General features: G+C 31.8%; 1 protein-coding gene across 1 annotated transcript; it reads right to left on the bottom strand.

Annotated features, from left to right (window-relative positions):
* Positions 1-36: 36 nt before the first annotated feature.
* Positions 37-11,077, bottom strand: LOC137001371 (uncharacterized). The gene is made up of 3 exons (XM_067360100.1): positions 10,517-11,077; positions 746-10,454; positions 37-653 (listed from the first exon to the last, which is right to left on the bottom strand). The coding sequence occupies exon 2, from the start codon at positions 1,478-1,480 to the stop codon at positions 914-916; it is 567 nt and encodes a 188-aa protein (XP_067216201.1). The 5' UTR covers positions 1,481-10,454; positions 10,517-11,077; the 3' UTR covers positions 37-653; positions 746-913.
* Between the last annotated feature and the right edge of the window lie 10,587 nt (positions 11,078-21,664).

Raw genomic sequence — 21,664 nt, 5'->3', positions numbered from 1 at the left:
CTTGTAAACCGTAATCGTATCTAAAAAAGACCGAAATCCAAACGGTTACGGTCACCGTTATCGATAAAAGGACCAGAACCGAAACCGAAACCGAAAATTGGATATAACCTCGGACCGTAACCGTAACCGAACCGAAATTTGATTTTGGTTCGAGTCCCTGTTTAAAAGTCCTAATCGTTTCCACTTTTTTAGAACAGCCTACCAAAGTAAACATAAAATATATAATTAATAAAATGTAAATAATAAAATATATATATATAATAATATATTTCATAAGTGTTTATATATATAAATGTTTTTTAAATAATTTATTAATATATATAACTATTTTTTGCAATTTTTTTACATATATAAATGACTATATTTATAAAATACTACATAAATATTAGAAATAAATAATATAAGTAATCTCAACTGATAGTTTTGTTAATAATAAATATTTGACATACTTGACAGTAATGAAACCAACAGCCTCGTAGAGATACATGGGGAAATTGTTCATGGACAGCGTTCATCGATGCTTTTTCATAATCCATCATTATGAAACGCAAATTACATTGTAGACCAGGTGCCAGTTTTATAATTTCTTTCCATATGGATTTGTAAACTAATTGTGTTCTGGCTTCACACAAAATAAATACTACTGCAATACCCTAAAAAGAAAATGAGAAAACATTTTTAAAAGAGTATATATGAAATAAAAGTATATGGAGTTAATAATCATTTGTCATCAAAATCAAAATACCTTATCCATGTACCGCACATGTATTGAAAATAGTTGTGCAAAGTTTGGTGCTCTAGGTACAACCTAAAATAATATATATTTATATATGATTATAACAATATTTCAATTATAATTATCTACAAATAATATTCCAAAAAAGTAATACTCTTTAATCACAAATATAAAATGCTAGTGATTAATACTTACAGAAAATGTACCATCAATAAAAACTTTAGAACATTTCTCTAATATTTTTAGAAGCTTATCAGTGGTAAATATGTAGGAATATTTGTTATCTTCAGATATAACACAGCCTTTATAAATATTTTTTGTAGGTTCATAACCTTGAAGCAAATTGTCAAGCTCATACACATTCGAAGGTAATGAAGGACGCATTTTGATTTTTTCTTTTGATAACTGATTTCTCATAGCATTATATGAAATAAAAGCTGCAGCTTTTGGATTTTTTCGAGAAACAGTATCAAATATTTCTTTGTTTGTTATAGTGGTTTCTTTGCACATTTGAATCATTTCTTTTTTTAAATTTAAAATATCAGCTATATAAGGCTCACTTGAATGATTATGTTTACAATCTAAAATAAACTTTTCATTTTCTTTAATTAGCACACCTTTGCATGCTGTAGTACGTCTTTTCGCACAACGATATATGTAATTGTATCTTTTATCAATATTATATGTATATCCTTCATATATATACAAATAACTGCCCTTTCTTTTCCCAGATATTATTTCCATTTTTGTATTGCAAGTATAAAAAATGTACTGTACATAAAAAAATATAAATGTATAAAATATAATATGTATAAAAATGTTTCCTGTTTATTTGTTAATTGTTTCTTAAAATATACATTTTTAGTTATATAATAATGTTCAAGATTTTTACATCTTTTTGTTCTATTAAATTTTTTTTGTTCTATTATGTTTACAATGTTTTTATTAAATTAGTTAAAAGGTTATATATAGGCTGCATTCTGTAATCCACTATCAGTATTTTGAAGATCTATAGTTCACGTTATATATTATAGATTTTCAATACTGGTAGCAAATTACGGAACATAACCATATAATGTATATACAATAACCTTTAATTGATTTAACAAAATTACTTGTGAACAAAAACAGAATAGAAAAGCTCAAGAAAACAAAAAGATCTTGACGCTATTGTATAACTGGAATATTTATATAATATAAAATTAAGACGTACCGTAAGAAATTAAGCACTTGGAAAACGATTTCTGTTCTTTTCTTCTTCTTCAATAATTACATTTTACATTGTGATCTCTGCAATCTAGGGATCTATTCAAACAAACTTGCATAGTCGCATAAACATATGCATAAGGAAATTGATTGGTCCATAGGCAAATGCATAAAGAAATGGACAAATACTACTAACAATAATTCAATAATTTTTAATAATTCAATAATTTTCAATAATTTGGAAAACGCTATTCAACTGCTAGTCATTTGCTGATTTTTGTATGTTTTTTTATTTTGTTTGCATATTTATTATTTTTGGCAAAAAATTGAAATTAAAATCAAGTTTAACCACCAAGTATAATCGCCATTGTTTGGATTTTTATTTTGTGATTTCATGAATATTGCGGTTAAAATGTTTGCTGGTTGTTTGCTAAATCCGTGTACACAAGTATTATATTTTTATTTTATCGATAAATTGTACAATATTTTATTTATTAATAATTTGTAAATTTATCTAGTAGCTTTAGTCTTAGTTACTTTTCGGCGGCTTAATGCATCGTTAATTAGATATAGAAACCATACGGTCTATATATATTTTTAAAACTGTGGCAAAAAGAAATTTTGCTACTTAATTTCGTAAAGAACACACACACACGCGCGCGCATGCACAGAGGAAGTAATATATATATTTATTTTTAGTTTCAAATGCTGATGTTGAAAATATGGATCAAACTATTGATTATTTACATAATACTACTTTTGAAAATAATTCAAATGAACCTGAAGGTAATATATAAAGTTTTTATCTTATTCATATTTTAAATAAAAGTTGTTAAATAAAAAGTTTTTTATAACATATTTATAATTTTATTTTTTAGTTATGATTACTATTCAAGATCAAAATACTTATCCATGTATAAAGAATACGGGATGTAATAATAATTCAGATAATTATAAAAGTAGTGTGCTATTATTTTCAATTTTCTATTTTTTAAGTTCTAAATGACAAAATATATTAATAAATTGTCATTTATTTTTAGTTTATAAATTATATACTTTTTATAGATAAAGAAATAAAATTAGACATTTAAATTTACATACATTAAAAGCACTTAATATTACATACGTGATTCTAATAAAATTTAAATGTTCAATTATTTTCTTATTTACAAATAAAATATAATTTATGAAATGCTTTTGATGATAGTAATTGTGCATAGTCGAATCCGTTAATCGTTTGAACTGTTTAAAAATAGATAATAATAAAATATACGTTAAAGAATTATTGATAGTATTTAAGCTAGTACTTAATAAAAATTTATCGTCTATTTTTTTAAATTACATATATATAATCGAAATATATTTACAAAAATCATTCATTTTTCCGAACAAAATATCAGTCTTGATAATTCAAACAAACTTAAAGGTAAAATTATTATATATAGTAATATATAATTTATAGTTTCAAATACTGATGTTGAAAATATGGATCAAACTGTGGATTATTTACATAATATTACATTTGAAAATAATCTGAATGAATCTGAAGGTAATATATATAATTTTTATCTTATTTATATAGAAATATAAATAAATAAAAAAATCATAAAAAATAGGTAATAATAAAATATGTATTTAAAAAATATTGATAGCATTTTAGAAACAAAAATTTATCACCTATTTATTTTTAGTTATATATAATCAAGATATATTTACAAAAATGACTCATTTTTCCGAACAAAACACTAATCTTGACCATTCAAACAAACTGGAAGGTAAAATTATTATTATTTTAAATTATTATAATAAGTAACTTATAAACTAACATCAATTATTTTCAATTATAATATAATTGTGATTAACATTACAAGTTGTAATAATTTTTTATGTAAATTTATTTTATTATAGATAATATCGATAAAAAAACTCGATACTGTATATACAAGAAAATTATTTATCCAATGTCAATAATCAAATTTAGATTCATTAATTGTATATAATCTAATATACAAGATATCCGAAATGTATGAGGATAGCTGGATATTTCGAAAAGCATTTTATACAAAAATGTTTTAGACAAAAGTTACATAATATAAAGTAATGTAATTAATGATGTTAACGATTAAATTTTTGATTTAAGTTTCACACTGTTAAATATTTATCAGGGTTTAAAACTAAATATATTACTTTCTATCCTGTAACTTTTGCTTAAAATATTTTTCTATAAAATGTATATTTTTAGAAATATCCAGCTGTCTTGACACATTTTGAACAACTTGTATATATAATATTTTATTAATATTTTTATTGTACATTGTATATATATAAGACAATTATCCTCTCTTAGGTCCTTCACGGATAATAATCGACACAATATGTTTCTCTGTAAACAAAGTTTAAAATTTATTCACTATTCACAACTATTTACAATGTTCACACTCTTACCTGTAAACAAAGAAACGACAATTAAAGCCTATTATTATCCTTTTATTTACACTAACTTGGTCTCTAGTCTTTCACAATATCTTTTAACTACTTTATCTTTCTCTCCTAATTCTTCCTTGCATACGTGTGCTCGTTTCTCTTTGTCTATCTTTTCCTCTCGTCTCTGTCTCCCTGTCTGTCGATAATCAGTCGATGTATTTCTCGTATTGCTCGTTCCATCTAGCGGGGTCAGTTTGCATGGTGCGCCGAGTCCGAGGAGCGCGGCTCGTTTAAATTGAAGAAAATACTTTTTCTTTACATCTCCCCCCCTAGGATGAGAATCGTCGCAGCGCATTCTCACCTTAGGTTTTCCGGTTTAATCCTCTTCATCTGTGTCCTCATCCATTCCCGATATTGGGATCAGTTTTGTTATGTGGAACAAGCTTGTCTCTGATTTTTTTCTATTAGTCTTAATTTTGTATATCGAGTTCGATATTTTTTTCGTTATCTTAAATGGTCCAATTCTCAAATCGTCTAGCTTTTTCCTGTTTAATCTATTACCATTTTCTATATATACCATGTCACCTGTATTAAACTCGTGATGTTTCCTATTTTTATTAAATAATTTTTTATTATAATCATGTGACTTAATGGTTCTTTCTAGGGCTAATTTCTTATCTTTCACCCAGTCCTCCTGGTGTTGTCCTCTTCTTAATTCTTTAGGTAAAATACTTGTGTCCGTGCCATCCAGCAGATACTTTGGTGCAAAACCAGTGACCGTATGTTCTGTCTCATTGTATCTTTCTACACATTCCCTAGCAACCGTTGTCCAAGCTTTTTCCTTTTTACCTTCTTTTATTTTACATCTTATTTTATTGACTAGCGTCTGGTTTAATCTTTCGTTTAAGCCATTTGACAATGGTGCATTTACAGCAGTGAAAATCAGTCTAACATCGTTTTCTTCTAGGTATTCTTTAAATTCCCTCGAATTGATGCCTGGGTATTGGTCTGTGAGTATTGTTTCAATCTTGTCTGTTTTTAGTACGTTTTTTACTAGCTTGATAAAATCAGTAGCATTTTGTGTCTTCGAAGTTGTAATAACTGCGTATCTGGTAAAATGATCAACCAGTAGGTGAAGGTATTTTTTTGTCGATCTTAGTCCTCCAAAGCCTCCAATAGTGTCTATTGACATTATTTCAAACGGTCTGGTTGCTGGTCCTAACTGTGACATCAGACCATATTTTTCTTGGCCTCTAGACTTATTTTTGGTACATATTTCACATGTCTTGCATATTTTTTTTATATTTTCTGTTAGATTTCTGGCTGTATAATATGGACATATCTTATTTATTGTTTGTCTGATCCCTATGTGGCACCATTCATAATGTATTTCTTTTATTATCTCTATACTTGATTCTTCGGATAAAATTATCTTCTCTTTATTTCTGATTTTTCTATAGAATATTCCATCTTTTTTAATTAATTTTGCTTCCCTTTTCTTTATCCATTTATTTTCATTTTGGTCTATCTTTATTTCCTCTATCTTCATTAAATTTACTAATTTCAGTATTTCTTCCGTATTCTCGCTTGGTTCTAATACTGGATTTCGGCTTAGGCAATCCGCTTCGGCGTTATCTTTTCCTGGGACATATTTTATTTGAAAGTCGTATTGTGATAAATAATAATTTATGTCACCTAGTTCTTCATCCGTTCTAGCTTTGATGTTCATGTTCTCTAGCGGTTTATGGTCTGAATACACTTCAAATCTTCTACCGATCAACCAGTGTTGCCAATATTTTACCGCTTCTTTGACAGCCAGGCTTTCCAAATATATCGCTTTTTTTCTTTTTTGGGATTCGTTTAATTTCTTTGAGAAGTACGCTACTGGCTTCTCTATTTCGTTGTGCTGTACCTGTTTTAATACTGCGCCTATACCTTCAAGTGATGCGTCTGTGTAAATCCGTATAGGCAAATCTTTGTCGAATATCTCTAGCACTGGTTGAGAGCATAGCAATTTTTTTATTTCTGTAAAAGACCTTTCACAATCTCCTGCCCATATAAATTTTTCATTTTTCCTCAATAATCTATGTAGTGGGTCTAACAATATCGAGCTTTTCGGTATGTACTCATGATAAAAATTGACTTTTCCTAAGAATTGTCTGATATTTTTTTGTGTTTTAGGGGTTGGAAAATTTTGAATTGAAATTAAATTATCTTTCACTGGTCTCACTGTATTGTTTTCTATTATGTGTCCGAGATATTTCACTGATTTTGCTGCAAATGTACATTTTTTTAGTTTTAACCTGAAACCTTCATTTATTATCGCATCCAGTACTCTTTTTATATGTTCTACATGTTCTTGAAATGATTCTGAAAAAATTAATATGTCGTCTATATAGTTTTCTATGAATTCTTTAAGATTATGTTTTCTTAATATGTTGGATAAAATTCTTTGGAAAATTGCTGGTGACGTCTTTAATCCGAATGGTAGGCATGTCCATTGAAAGTGTCCATCCTGTGTTACGAATCCTGTTTTCTTTCTATCTTCAATGCGTAGTGGGATCGACCAAAAAGCAGAATTTATATCTAGTGTAGTATAGTATTTGCAGTTTCTTGTTTTTATTATCAGGTCGTCTATTAGTGGAAATGGTTGGGCCTGTGGTATAATAATCTTATTTAAGTCTCTGAAGTCTATACATAATCTAGATCTCTTTCCTTTATCTCTTTTATAGGCTAATGTCACTGGCGCAGCGAAAGGGCTGTAGGATTCTTCAATTATTCCTTTCTCTAGTAACTTCCCCACTTGCTCTTCAATTTCTTTTTTATCCTCTATTGTACATCTGTATGGTCTTTTACTACAGTATTTATCCACAATTAGATCTATTCTAGCCTCATAGTCTGTTACCGAACCGATGTCATATTTGTCTTTTGCAAATATGGGGTTATATTCTTCTATTAGTTTTTTTATCCTGGTTTTCTTTATATTATCTAAATGGTCTAGAATAACTTTAAATTCATCTTCTTTGATGTGTTCGTTAAAATTTACGAAGTATTGTTGTAACGATGCAGCCCGCTGCATCGTTACGGCTACGGACCGTCCATCGTCCGTAGCCCACCAAGGGCGCATCGCGCGCCGATAAATTTCCTATCAAAAACAACGGCGGTCAACCGCCGAAAATCCCCCACACCCGACCGTTCCGAAATTCCGTATTGTGGGGGACTCGCCGCCGAAACCGCCGATGCTTGCCGATTCGAAATCATTCGGCCGCCAGCCGGGTATAAAAGAGGCCCGGCTGAACGTCTTCTCACCAGACTCCGTTCGCTGATCGACAGCGAACAACCCTGCTACGAGCGTCCTCGTAGTCCCGACCGAGCATACTCGGACTCTATACCTGTGCCAGCACACGAGTATCCTCGTGTACCGCCGAGCGTCCTCGGTATTCTTTGATTCCAGGATACGAATATATTCGTATACCCGCCAAGCGTACTTGGTTCCTCTAGGCCACCGAACTCTGTATTGCGGGCATTTCCGCATACCTAGCCAGGTCGCTATTCTAAATTCCGTCTTCGTACGAGCATCCTCGTACTCCCGCCGAACGTAATCGGCAGCCTAAGTCCGCACACCGCGTTTATTCGCCGGGATTTCATAACGGTAATCCGTCCGGCAAGCAACACCGCGTCGACCAATCCGCGCCGCCGAATAGTCCGCATCGATCTACGATCGAACAGACTCGCGATACTACGAACGCACTCACCGACGAGCGCTCCGTCTCGTACCAACCGTTGCGACACGATCGCCCGCGCTTGCGCTCTCGCCGACCGCACCAGGACGCCTCACGTCATACTAAATAATTATTCCACCGTCGCCTCAAATAATTATTTCATTATTACGATACTTCGCATTGATTTTCACGTATACTTCGCATTTATTTTACGCCGCCTTAAATAATTACTTCGTCGCCGCTCGAATAATTATTTCATTTTGCCGATATCTTGCATGTATTTCCACGTGCTTTCGCTTTTGTTTTGCGCCGCTTTAAAATAATTATTTCACCATTGCTTAAATAATTATTTCGCCTTTGCCGATATCTTGCATTTATTTTCACGTTGCTTTTACTTATATTTTGCGCCGCTTTAAAATAATTATTCCACCGTTGCTCAAATAATTATTTTACCAGTAACGATACTCCGCATTTATCCACACGCTACTCTGTATTCATTTCACGCCGCTTTAAAGAACTATTTCGCTATCACTTGTTAATTGCTTCACCGATATTTGGCTAATTTGTATACTATTTCAAATTCATCTTGCACACGCTTCGCATGTATGCACGAGCATTGTAGCAGATCATTCGAGGCAAATCGTATCAACATCTTTCTCAATAAACACTGTTTCATTATTTTTCTGATAAACAAGTATTTGGTTTATTTGACATACCCCCAACCGACCGAACCTGGATTCTGGCGAGCTAATCCGCGTCCGCCGAAGCTCACACGGTTTCATTGTTTATTTTTATTGTAATTATCTGTTTTTATTTTTAAATCTGGTTCTTTCTTCTATGAAATTTGTAAATCTTCGTTCTGTATTAATTTAAAGTTTTTTATCATATCTAGTCCAATGATGAAGTCCTGAAAGTTTTCTTCTTCAACTATGTACACGTCCATTTTTTTTTCAGTATCAAATATTTTTATCTTAATTGTAATTAATTTTTTTGTTGTTCCCACACTATTAACCGTTTTCAAGTATATTTTATTTACATCGTTTTTTTTTTCTTTTATTTTAATCAGTCTTGAATTTATAAGTGATACCTGAGATCCTGGATCATATGTTCCTTGAATTTCTAGCTTATCTTCTATTAATAGCTTGACCCTGATTAATGGTGTGTTTATTCGTTTTTTTTCTCGGTGTTTAACTTTACATCAATAACTGAGTTGTTACCTACTAAATTTGTTGTGTTGGTATATTTTCCTTCGTCTTTTGTTTTGAACCAACATTTTTCTGCAGGATGATATCTAATGCCTTTATTCAAACTTTCGCATGTTCTGCACGGTTTTTTTTCTTCACCTTTCTTTTTATATCCAAACTCATTTTTGTGTAGATAAGCTTTTTTATATATTAGATTTTCATATTTCCTGACTTCGTTAAATAAAGCGGTTGAATCTTGGCATTGTTCTCTGTCTATTTTGTTTATAATAAATTCTGGCAATCCAATTGCTATTAGGGTTGTCAGTGTTTTTGAATCTATATCTTTATTCATGTCTAACAAAAGTCTTTCTTTCTTTATTGCATAATCCGTAAGTGCTCCTTCTTTATATCTAAATGATAAAGCATATTTCACAGTGCTTCATCCTTTATCCGCAAAGGTCTCTAAAAATCTATCTTTCCATTCATCCCATCTGGCCTCAACAGTTAACTTTGTTAATGTTGCACAGTGCCAGTCTGAACAGGATCTGTCTAAAAACAATCTTAGTATTTCTATCTTTGTTTCATCTTCTATAATGTCGAATCTTGTACACTCTTTCTCGAATGTTTCTATCCATTGTTTCGCGTTTGAATGTTTGCTGGTAAATTTTTCAATCATAAACTTTTCCGAAATTTGTTTTAAATTCTTCCCTTCTTCTTTTCTTTTTGATGACTCCACAAGTTTTTCCAATATTTTTGTTAAGTTATCATTTTGTGTTTTATCTTCTGATTTTTCCTCGTCTATTTCTTCTAGATATTGGTTCTCAAATTGCAAATTCTGGTCTTCATCTATGTAAATATTTTTTAACTCTTTTGTCATTTTTATCCACACTTTTCTTTTTTGGTGTCTTGTTTTCAGAGTGTTTTTTAATTTACTATAATTTTCTGTTTTTGTTAATTCCTTGTGATAACCTATATGTCTAAACTCTGCAGGTAGGACATACCTTTTCCCTTCCTCTGTATTAATTGAGGTTATACTAATTATATTTGTTTTGTCATCCTTGTTTGATGCTACTACTGTAAACTCAAATTGTAGTTTTTCCATATTGACTGAAATTGTCGTTTTATAAGACAATTATCCTCTCTTAGGTCGTTCACGGATAATAATCGACACAATATGTTTCTCTGTAAACAAAGTTTAAAATTTATTCACTATTCACAACTATTTACAATGTTCACACTCTTACCTGTAAACAAAGAAACGACAATTAAAGCCTATTATTATCCTTTTATTTACACTAACTTGGTCTCTAGTCTTTCACAATATCTTTTAACTACTTTATCTTTCTCTCCTAATTCTTCCTTGCATACGTGTGCTCGTTTCTCTTTGTCTATCTTTTCCTCTCGTCTCTGTCTCCCTGTCTGTCGATAATCAGTCGATGTATTTCTCGTATTGCTCGTTCCATCTAGCGGGGTCAGTTTGCATGGTGCGCCGAGTCCGAGGAGCGCGGCTCGTTTAAATTGAAGAAAATACTTTTTCTTTACATATATTTTATATTATAGAATTTTGATTTTTTAGATACTAAAAAGGAATATCAACAATGCCAAGTTATTATTCAAAAAGTAGACATACAAGCCGAGACAAAACGCAAACAGAAACGAAAACCATTATTTACTATTAAGTAAGTCACCATTAGAACCATTTTTATAATTTAAAAAAATTGCAATAATTTTTTTAATTGCTAAAATTTTTTTTCAGTTCTAATAACTCAAATATTCCAGCTAAATCAATTAAATATTGAAAATAATTATCAAAAATGTACAAGAAAATTAAAAAAAAAAAACAAGAGGAATAAGAAAATATCTGAAATGGATTAATATCAAAGCAACATGAGCCAAAAACTTTCCAAAATAAAGTTGTATTAGTGTTATGAAGCCTGTTCTTTAAGCTAAAAGATTTAATTATTTGTTGAAACTTTTAACATGATAGATTTGTTTAAAAATATGTTAATTAGCTACATTTTATTTTTATAAGTTTTTCTTCAGCTTTTTCTTATTATTACACGTTGTTTTGTTTCATATTGCGTAGTAATATGTAATGTGATACACACAATAGTTCTAATCATACTGCGATATAAAGTGCAAAATTAGTTATTACGTATGTTGGTTTCAATCAAATACTTTATAACATATTTATAGTACAACAGTATTTTTAGTTATTTTCACGATTTTTAAGAGGAATATTAATTTGCTGGATGTTATTTTTTTAAGTTTCATTAGTTTTTCAATAGTTTTCCTTATTAAAACACGTTGCGTTTTGTTTTTTATTGCGTTGTAATTTGATATGTGATACGTAATAATAATCATATTGCGATATAAGGTGCAAAATTAGTTATTACATATGTAAGTTTAAATATTTCATAATATACATGTTTATTGTACAACAGTATATTGCATTGTATTTTCATTATCATCATTATGACGGACATTCGATAATACTGCTTCGTGTTGAAAGGCTGAGCTGACAGCTGAAACATAAAATACAAAATGTATGTATATGAACGTATATATGTAAAATAGACTTTAATAAATGTATTATAATTGTAATTGTTACTTTTAAATATTAACTATAAAATTTATATATTAGCTTACATACTAAATCGATAAAATATGTGTGTTTTGCTAAATCGGTTAATATTGAAGCATTCCACTAAGTTGGATTGATTCTTTTTGTACTTAAAGTATTATAAAGATACAAATTATAAATGGGATTTAATAAATAAATCAATATTAAATCTAAACGTTAATTACTTGATTTGGCGAACAGTTTCTTCAACACATAATCGTCATCCGCGGTCGAAACCGATTCTTCTCTCTCACGAGAACGTAATATGCAATATAATTTATAATGTGATACATAATAGTCATAATCATTACGGAGCTCGCAGTGACAATTTGGAGTGTTGTAACTTTAAAGAATATGTGCAAACAATTTTCTCAGCAAGCATATTTCTACTTTTTACATAGTGTGTGTATGTTATGTTCAAATAATTAAAAATTATACTATTCCTTGCATAACGTGTTATATTTTGTTATATTTTTTAACCTTTCTTATTGTATTGCCCTGTAATAAGTTATATTATTGTTTTCAGAGCGTCTCAGTGTAAATTCTCTCCATATCCTCATTTCTGCAAAATAACATTGCGCTTGTATGCCTTTGTAAAAAGAGGAAATAAAATAATCAGGAAGACATGTATCAGAAGTTAAAATAATTATATTTAATATTTGTAACAAATTCTTTGAATTTTAATTAGTTATATCACTATTTTAAGCAAGTGTTGTATGTTTATCTAAATACTTTTTAATAAGAAAAGTTTAGTGATTTATTACATCATATTAATTTATTTATAACAATATCTTTCAATAAATAATTAATTTTTGTTTTCGATAATATAACAGGTGTCAATATGATGGTAAACATATCATTGTGCAATATCCATTAGTGCTGTGAGAGAAGTCATTTACAATGCAAGTTGCTGTTTCAGAAGTTTTAAGATTTCCTACATACTAAATCTTAATAGAGTATGTATAGTGATATGTGCTAATAAAGTTCTATTAAAATTATTGTGCTTATATGAAATTTAAATATATTGTGCTATTTAAAATCATTAAATGCCTATTTCAGATTTAAAAGAGCTTCAAGTCATATATTCTGTGCATCCAAAATAATTTACAAGGCAGCTCTCTAGCTGTTATCAAGTATTAGAAGAGAATCCATTAACAAGACATGAGATTCTTTTAAGCAAAAGTTTTTTTAATATTTTATCCGCTATTAGAATCTTTGTGACATGTTGTGCAAATATCAGCGTTCATCCATATAATTTAAAGATTTCCTTGAAATATTAAAGTCTCTTTTATTGTTACAATATTTTAGGATGGCATACATTTATTTTCTATAGAGGTAATATACATATATGAATTAAAATGTAAAGCATGTATTTTAAAGTGTTGCATTCAAAAACTAATACTATGTATTACATGGTGTATTCGTTGTTAAGTACGACAGATGTCAAATACTTGTGAGTTTCTGAACAAGAATTTCTTTTACCATTTTATAAATAAACAAATTTTTGAGTTATTAATTGACTACAAAAATAATTCAACCTACATGAAGAACATTTTAAGAAAAATAAAGATAAAAATTTAATTAACATGATTTAAAAATTACATTAAAGTTTCTTTTACTATTATTTCTTGGATCAAGCATGATAATTTTTTTTCTTTTCTTGGCTAATTATTTATAAATTTAATTCTTAAAAAATAGATAAAAACTGACCCAAGTAAAAAATGATATAATTAATAGAAAATAAAAACTTCTCTTATTAATTTTTTTTCATGGAGAAATCCTCTCTACATGAGATTTTGATAATTTTCAATGTAGGAAAATTGGATATGGATTACTTGTTAGTAATCCATATCCAAAAGCTTTAAATTTATAATTTTATGGATCATTCTTACATTATGATTAATTAAAGAAAATGCCATGCACATAAAAGCTTCTTTAACTAATGACTTAATCCAAGTAGATTTAATAAAGTATGACAGTTGTCATATTTTATGTAGATATGCTATATATATCACATAATTCAAGGCTTAAATTGATTACATTTTCACTTACATACATGTATTTGTAAAAATACATAGATATAGCAGATACGACACATATTGTTTGAGTTTTAAGTACTGTGATGTAGATAATATATTACTCTGCATTCTATGGATAACCTACAGACTATTTTAAAGTATACACATACATGCATTTACTGGATAGGAACATTAATACTTTACATACGAACATACGTTAACTGTAGAAGCACGTTGATTCTTTAATAAACACAACTTAATTTGTTAAATAGCCTTAGGGAGCTCCGCAGAGAGGGGGATATCCCTCCCGGCGCGGTCGACCGTATGAGACGGCGGGCCCGGGCTCGGGCCGTCCGCTCTTGGGAGCAATTCCTGGAGCGGGTGGTCCGGGTGGAATACCATATTGTTAAAACAGCAGATAATTCCATAACATTCCATAAAATTCTTAAAAACAGAGACAATAATGAAGAACTCTCACTTAATAGAATTTCATACCTTGTCAATAGATTTTCTCTTAATATTTGATCAGTTAAAAATTTCATTTGTAATTACTACAGATGCAAGGATATGTCGCTCTTAACTTTTTTAAATGTGATTAATTTTAGATGTGATAAATGAATTTGACATTTAATGATCTAAATTAAAAGCATTATGTTCAAAAGCAGAATTTCATGTACAGGTTATAATTTGATTAAAAATGTTGTATTAGCATGTATATTTTATTAAAGTTTATTAATCAACTAATGTAGAGATTAAAAATAATTATTTTAGACTATAAATACATATTTCTTACAGCACTGTTATTACGTTGACACAGTGATATATAATTTGTAGCAGTAATGTGGTAATTAGTTGTACTATTGAAAGTAAAAGAGAGTAATTAACAATTGGAACACAAAATATCGCTAATTTGTAATCTTGGATCATTATTTAATTTTAGTAAATAACACTTATAAATAACAGTGATATACCTTATGTGTAAAAAAAAAAATTATTTGAAATTACTCAAATAAGCAACTTATCACGGTTAAAAGTAACTTATGCAAAATGACCCATAAAGATCAATGTATGTAAAAAATTTTAATCGTAGTCATTAGGACGTTAAGGCCTGTTTTACAATGCATCGTATATCACAGTCGGATATCCCATGCAAACGAATTAATTATTATCAAATACTCTTATGAAAATGTTGTGAAAATGTTTAATTTTGATTAGTAGTTAATTTGTCTACAGACTTACGAATACAACTAAAACTTTTTCATGTATAATGGTCCTTAGCATTAGCCACAAGCAATCGTGCGGTCTCCAATCGTGCGGTGTCCAATCGTGCGGTGTCCAATCGTGCGGTTTCCAATCGTGCAGTATGCGTTTCCAATCGTGCGGTGTCCAATTGTGCGGTGTCCAATCGTGCAGTATGCGTTTCCAATTGTACGGTGTCTAATCATGCGGTGTCCAATCATGCAGTGTCCAATCGTGCAGTGTCCAATCATGCAGTGTGCGCTTCCAATCGTGCGGTGTCCAATCGTGCGGTGTCCAATCTTACAATATGCGTTTCCAATCGTGCGGTGTCCAAACGTGCGGTGTCCAATCGTGCGGTGTCCAATCGTGCGGTTTCCAATCGTGCGGTGTCCAATCGTTCCGTGTCCAATATTACGTGTCCAATCGTGCGGTGTCCAATCGTTACGTGTCTAAACGGGTGTCACCCGTCAAGGGCTACACCGCGCCCATCAACATTTGCTCGGGGGTGCGCCAAGGTTGTCCGCTAAGCCCCATCACCTTTGACCTCGCCATCGACTCGGTGCTGCGTGCAGCTGCCGAGGCGGGGGCGGGGTATGACCTGAATGGGGTTAATTGGTCAATTCTGGCCTATGCGGACATTGCACTGGTGTCCGACACGCCTGAAGAAATGGAGCGGCTTCTAGCCGCGGTGGAGGGCGAGGCTCTGTCGGTGGGACTGCCAAATGCGCCACACTGCACATCGGTGCAGCCATGGTGTAAGAAAAAAGGTGAATCATTCCGGTGGATGCGCTCTAGACTAAAAGTAGTGGGGGACAATCAGCCAATCACGCTTTGAGCGATTTTGCGAAATTCAATATGGCTGCATCCTAAGTTTCGCTGTGTTGAATGTTATATTGTAAATCATTATTGATTATCAATTGAGTGCTTTCGTGATCAATGTGATAATGCCGGTGTGTTGCGTTCCAAACTGCCGAAGCCGGACTGGCCGTGGTAATAGAGAAAATTATAATATGGTATTATATTGTTTCCCCAAAAAGCCTGAACAAAGGAGACAGTGGCTCGGAGCTTGTCAAAGAAAAGAAGGGGATATAAGACTCAACTGTGGTGAGTTATATTTTGCTCGCTTATAAATATAATTTTTTCCTTTTTGTATTTTATGTCACAAATACTGTTACGATATAGTGACATAACCTTGTTGTCAAACCAAAATCCTATTTGATCATCTTTAATTTTTTAACATTTGTAATATAAATGTACATTTTCTGTCGGGTGAATGTTTTTATTTCTCATGGGACACAGATTATTAAGAAATCTTATTTGTAGCTGCAATATGTGAGCGACATTTTTTGCCGGATTGCATCGAAGAAAAATGGATACAGCAACGTTCGAAAAATTAGCCACGAGTGATTCGACGTCTGAAAAAAGGCTCAATACTAACTAAATTGCTGAATATTCCAAAGGAAATAATACCACAACTTGATGAGCCAAAAGAAAAGATACCTCGGTAAGTTCAGGAATATATATTATTCATTTAATAACTACGTTTACACCGATCATTTGGTACGCGTACCAAACGACCGCTGTAAACGATCATTGACGGTACATTGACGTAGTCAATGTTTTGTATTTATTTTTCATGAACTTCTGTTGTGCGGTTCATAATAGTTTCGGAATAATATAAAAAATTGAAAATCTACCTCACACAATTTGCATTTATAATATTTATTTATTAATTATATATTTATTCTATTATATAGTAAATCCAGAATACCATCTTACAACGAACTTGCTGCTTGTACAAGGAGAAATACGGAGATGGATGTTAATACTGTGAGCACCAAAAACATATCCGAAAATAATAATCGAGATAAACAGTCGAAAAGTGGACATGATTTACCAGTGGAAGCTGAAGCAATTGATATGTATGTATATGTACATTTTTATTGTATATCTAAATTTAAATGATCAATAATAACATACTTTTCCATAATTTCTGTTATAGAAGAACTGGTTACTAAAAACATTTTCAATATTTTAATTTTGTAACTTGGTTTAAAACATTCCAATTATTTCAGTATTTGTTATATAATATTACAATTTTAGCGAATTGTTTATAAAATCTATAAATTATCTAAAAATTCTCAAAATTATTTTAAAAATGTAAAAATTATACAAATAAAATAATTATTGAAACATTTCCGATTAATATTTATTTGTGTGTTGTTCTTTTTTAACAGTGCTAAACAATTGGACAATCAGCCGAAGGAAACTAAAATGCTTCTGGAACAGCTGAGAAAATTACAAGAGGAGAACAAGCTACTTGTTAGCGGGAATACGCAGCTCTCTACTGCGAATACGCAGATCTCCATCGCATTTAAGCAGCTCGCCGAAGAAAATAAGCATTTAAAAAAAGATGCCATTAAAAAAGTCCAGGAATTGCAAAAAAATGTTGAAAAAAACGCAGAAACAATGGCATTTGACGCACTGCGTATAGTGTTTACACCTGGACAAATTAAAAGGATTATGTCTCCAAATAAAAGCCGTGTGACATGGTTAGCTGAAGACATTTCTTCTGCTATTGCCTTGCGATCAGTAAGTGCCAGAGCATACAATTATTTACGGACAGTTAAAAACATTCCTTTGCCTTGCGTACAAACTCTTCGAAATTGGATATCTCATTTTCATGTCAAACCGAACATTCTGAAAGACGTTATACAAATAATGCAGAGTAAGGCACAAGACTTGTCTGTGATAGACAAACTGACTGTATTATCTTTTGATGAAATCTATATTTCTAATAAAGTAGACTTAGAACGTCATGAGCAAAGGATATATGGACCGCATAAAACAAGCCAATTTGTTATGACTTGAGGCGTTATCAAAAACTGGAGACAACCAATCTTTTATGACTTTGACCAACCTATGACAAGAAAAATTTTATTTGAAATCGTGACACGTCTTCAAAAAATAAATTATACTGTTGTTGCGGTTACGAGTGATTTGGGACCTACAAATGCACGCCTATGGAAATTAATGAATATTGGAATTGAGATTTCAACTAAGAATTCTGAAGTGATAAAAAAATCAGACGAAGAGAAGCGGTGTTTCTTTTTGCACCCATCAGACAAAAATTTGAAAGTGTTTGTTTTTGTCGACGTTCCGCACATAATAAAACTAGTTAGAAATAATTTATTTGATTCGGGATTTCTTGTGAATGATCAATTAATAAGTAAAGATATTTTGGAAGAGCTTGTTGCACTCAATTCCCGTGATTTAAAAATTGCCTTTAATCTTACTAGATTTCACTTAGATGTTAAAGGAAATCAGCGACAATCTGTGAAATTAGCTGCACAAGTTTTTTCTCATCGCAATGCAAAAGCAATTAAATACTGCGGAAAAAATAAATTTCTTTGGCACAGTAATTGGCAGATAATGTTTAAGGTTTTAAACCTTTTTAATGATTGGTTTGATCTGTTTAATAGCCAATTTAAATTTGGCAAACACAGTGGTTTGCGTGCGTACGGAGTTACAGAAACAAGATATCATTCTTGATCAAATGGATGAACTTGTCAGCAATATGCGAACTCCAAAGAGATCTACATTGCTTCCATTTCAAAAGGAAATTTTATTAAATAACCAATCATTAAGGCAATTATTTCAGTACGTGAAGGAGAAATATTCTACGGATGCATTAACGATCGATTTTATCATTACGAGAAGATTAAATCAGGATATTCTCGAAAATTTTTTTTCATATATAAGAGCCATGGGATACGCAAATGACCATCCTTCGCCGATGGAATTGCAGAACCGCTTAAAATGGTACATTCTTGGAAAGCATTCTGGGCATGCTTTATCAATGAAAAAAAAATACGGAAAATGGTCAAACATCGGTATCCTTCACAGATTTAGAAGATGTACACGATAATGCTTTTTGTACATCTGACTGCTCAGACTTTCAAGAAAATGATGACCTCGCAGAAAAGACAAAATTATTTATGCAACTTGATCACGCTAAAACAATCACAGTCAATGAAAGCCACGAAGAAGAAGTCGATGAAGAAGATAGAGGTATCAATATAAAGTTTTTACTTCTTACTTTATGCCCTTATTAATTTACAGTTATCATCTCCGTCGCCAAATCTATGAATTTTATACAATTATTACGTACCGCGACATCAGAAATAATATTGTAAATAGCAATACTTGCATAACAAATAATTAAATTCCAATTATTTTAGTACAATTAATTATAATAATTATAATTATTATAATAAATAATAATTATTATAATTATTATAATAACTTATTAATAATTGTATTTATTATAATAAATAATAATTATAATTATTATTATAATAATTTATTAATAATTATAATTATTATATCATCTAATTAAGATGTCTGCAATGTACATGCATAAAGAATGTATGTAAATAAGAATATACACAAAGAATAAAAAATACTATTTTGTTTTATATGACTTTTATTTTATATGCCTTTTTCAGGAACGCAAATAGTTGAAACCGTGTGAGCTTCGGCGGACGCGGAGTAGCTCGCCGGAATCCAGGTTCAGTCGGTTGGGGGTATATCAAATAAAACAAATGCTTGATTATAATAAAGTAAAGAAAACAACGTTCATTTGAGAAAGATGTTGAAATGACTGTTTCAAATGATCTGCTTCAATGCTCGTGCGTACATGCGAAGCGTGTGCGAAGCGAATTCGGAAAAGTATACAAGAATCGTGAGTTAACTAGCCAAGTATCGGTGCGATCGGTATATTAACAACGGTGAAATAATTTAGCAACGGTGAAATAATCCTTTAAAGCGGCGTGAAAATAAACATACAAGTATCGGTGAGGTTGGTATAAGCGACGGTGAAATAATTAATAAGTGACAGCGAAATAGTTATTGAAGCGGCGTGAAATAAAAATAAAGTATTGGAAATAGTAAAATAATTATTGAACCGAACGGTAAAATAATTATTGAAGGCGGCGTGAAATAAATTCGAAGGCGACGGTAAAATAATTATTTACGTGAACGGCGAAATAGTTATGTAGAGCAAATAGTCGAACAGATTATTAAATTTCGACGTGAGGCGTCTCGGTGCGATCAGAGAGAGCGCAAGTGCGGGCGATCGTGTCGCAACGGTTGGTACAACGCAACACTCGTCGGCGAGTGCGTTCGTGACGGTATCGTGAGTCCGTTCGATCGTAGATCGTAACAGGTCGTTCGACGGCGCGGATTGGTCGACGTAGTTTGCCCACTGAATGGATTCTGCGGATGAATCCCGGTGCGTGGCAACGCGAAATCAGGAACAGGACGTCGAGTATGCTCGACGGGAGTACGAGGACGCTCGCACTAGAGGCTTGAGGCCGAAACTGGTCGGCGGACGTACGAGAACACTCGTACAAAGGCGGATTCAGAGCGGCGACTCGAATAAGTATGAGGGAATGCCCTGCATACGAAATTTGATGACTAAAGAAGCCGAGTACGCTCGATGGGGTATACGAGAATGCTCGTATCGGAGATAGAAACGGTATCGAGAACGCTCGTGTACCTGGAATAAGGCATAGAATCCGAATACTCTCGGCCGGACTACGAGAACGCTTGCAGCAGGATTGTTCGCTGCCGAGGCAGCGAACCGGGTCTGGTGAGAAGACGTTCAGCCGGGCCTCTTTTATACCCGGCTGGCAGCCGAATGGTTTCGAATCGGCAAGCATCGGCGGTTTCGGCGGCGAGTCCCCCACAAAACGGAATTTCGGAACGGTCGGGTGTGGGGGATTTTCGGCGATTGACCGCCGTTGTTACGATAAGAAATTTATCGGCGCTCGATGCGCCCTTGGTGGGCTACGGACGATGGACGGTCCATAGCCGTAACGATGCAGCTTGCGGGCTGCACCGTTACATAGTTAATATTACTCCAACTATTGACGAGTATAAATTACTTCAGAAAAAATTACTAAGAATTTGAATTCTTAATAGCTAGTCAAACTATTGAAACAGAAGCTTTGATTTATATAGCTCGTTATGTTGCACATAAGTTTTGGCATAAATATCCGGAGTTAGGTGTTTCTATCATACGAAAACTCTTCCTGAGACAGATAATTGGCTATCTTGCATATCTAGAGAAAACTGTATATATCCCTCCAAGGATTTACAGACAGCGGCTACTATTATGAACGAAGAATTCATAAAATTTCATCGGTGTTTATTTAATAAAGAAAGTGGTATATTTGATAAGTTAACAAGCATCACATGTACTAAAATGTCTTTTCCCGCTTGCGTAATCGCGTGTCTAATATGAACTCGCACGTATATTCACCTGCGTCACATTAATCAAAAAATAAAACAACAAAATTGTACCAAAAGAAAAAAAAAACTCAAACATATGTGCAATAAGTCTATATAGTATGTAATTTCATTTTTGTAATATTTATATATAAATACAACATATTTTTATCTAAATTGCGTTAGACAATTTTATTTAATTTTTGAAACTTTTAAATAGC

This window comes from Linepithema humile, chromosome 8 (assembly GCF_040581485.1).
Source record: "Linepithema humile isolate Giens D197 chromosome 8, Lhum_UNIL_v1.0, whole genome shotgun sequence".
Classification (NCBI taxonomy): Eukaryota; Metazoa; Arthropoda; class Insecta; order Hymenoptera; family Formicidae; genus Linepithema; species Linepithema humile.
This window is presented reverse-complemented; position numbering and strand designations above follow the sequence as displayed.

Coding starts and splice junctions, on each gene's coding strand:
- LOC137001371 (XM_067360100.1), bottom strand. CDS start 1,480: ATGGAAATAATATCTGGGAAAAGAAAGGGCAGTTATTTGTATATATAT.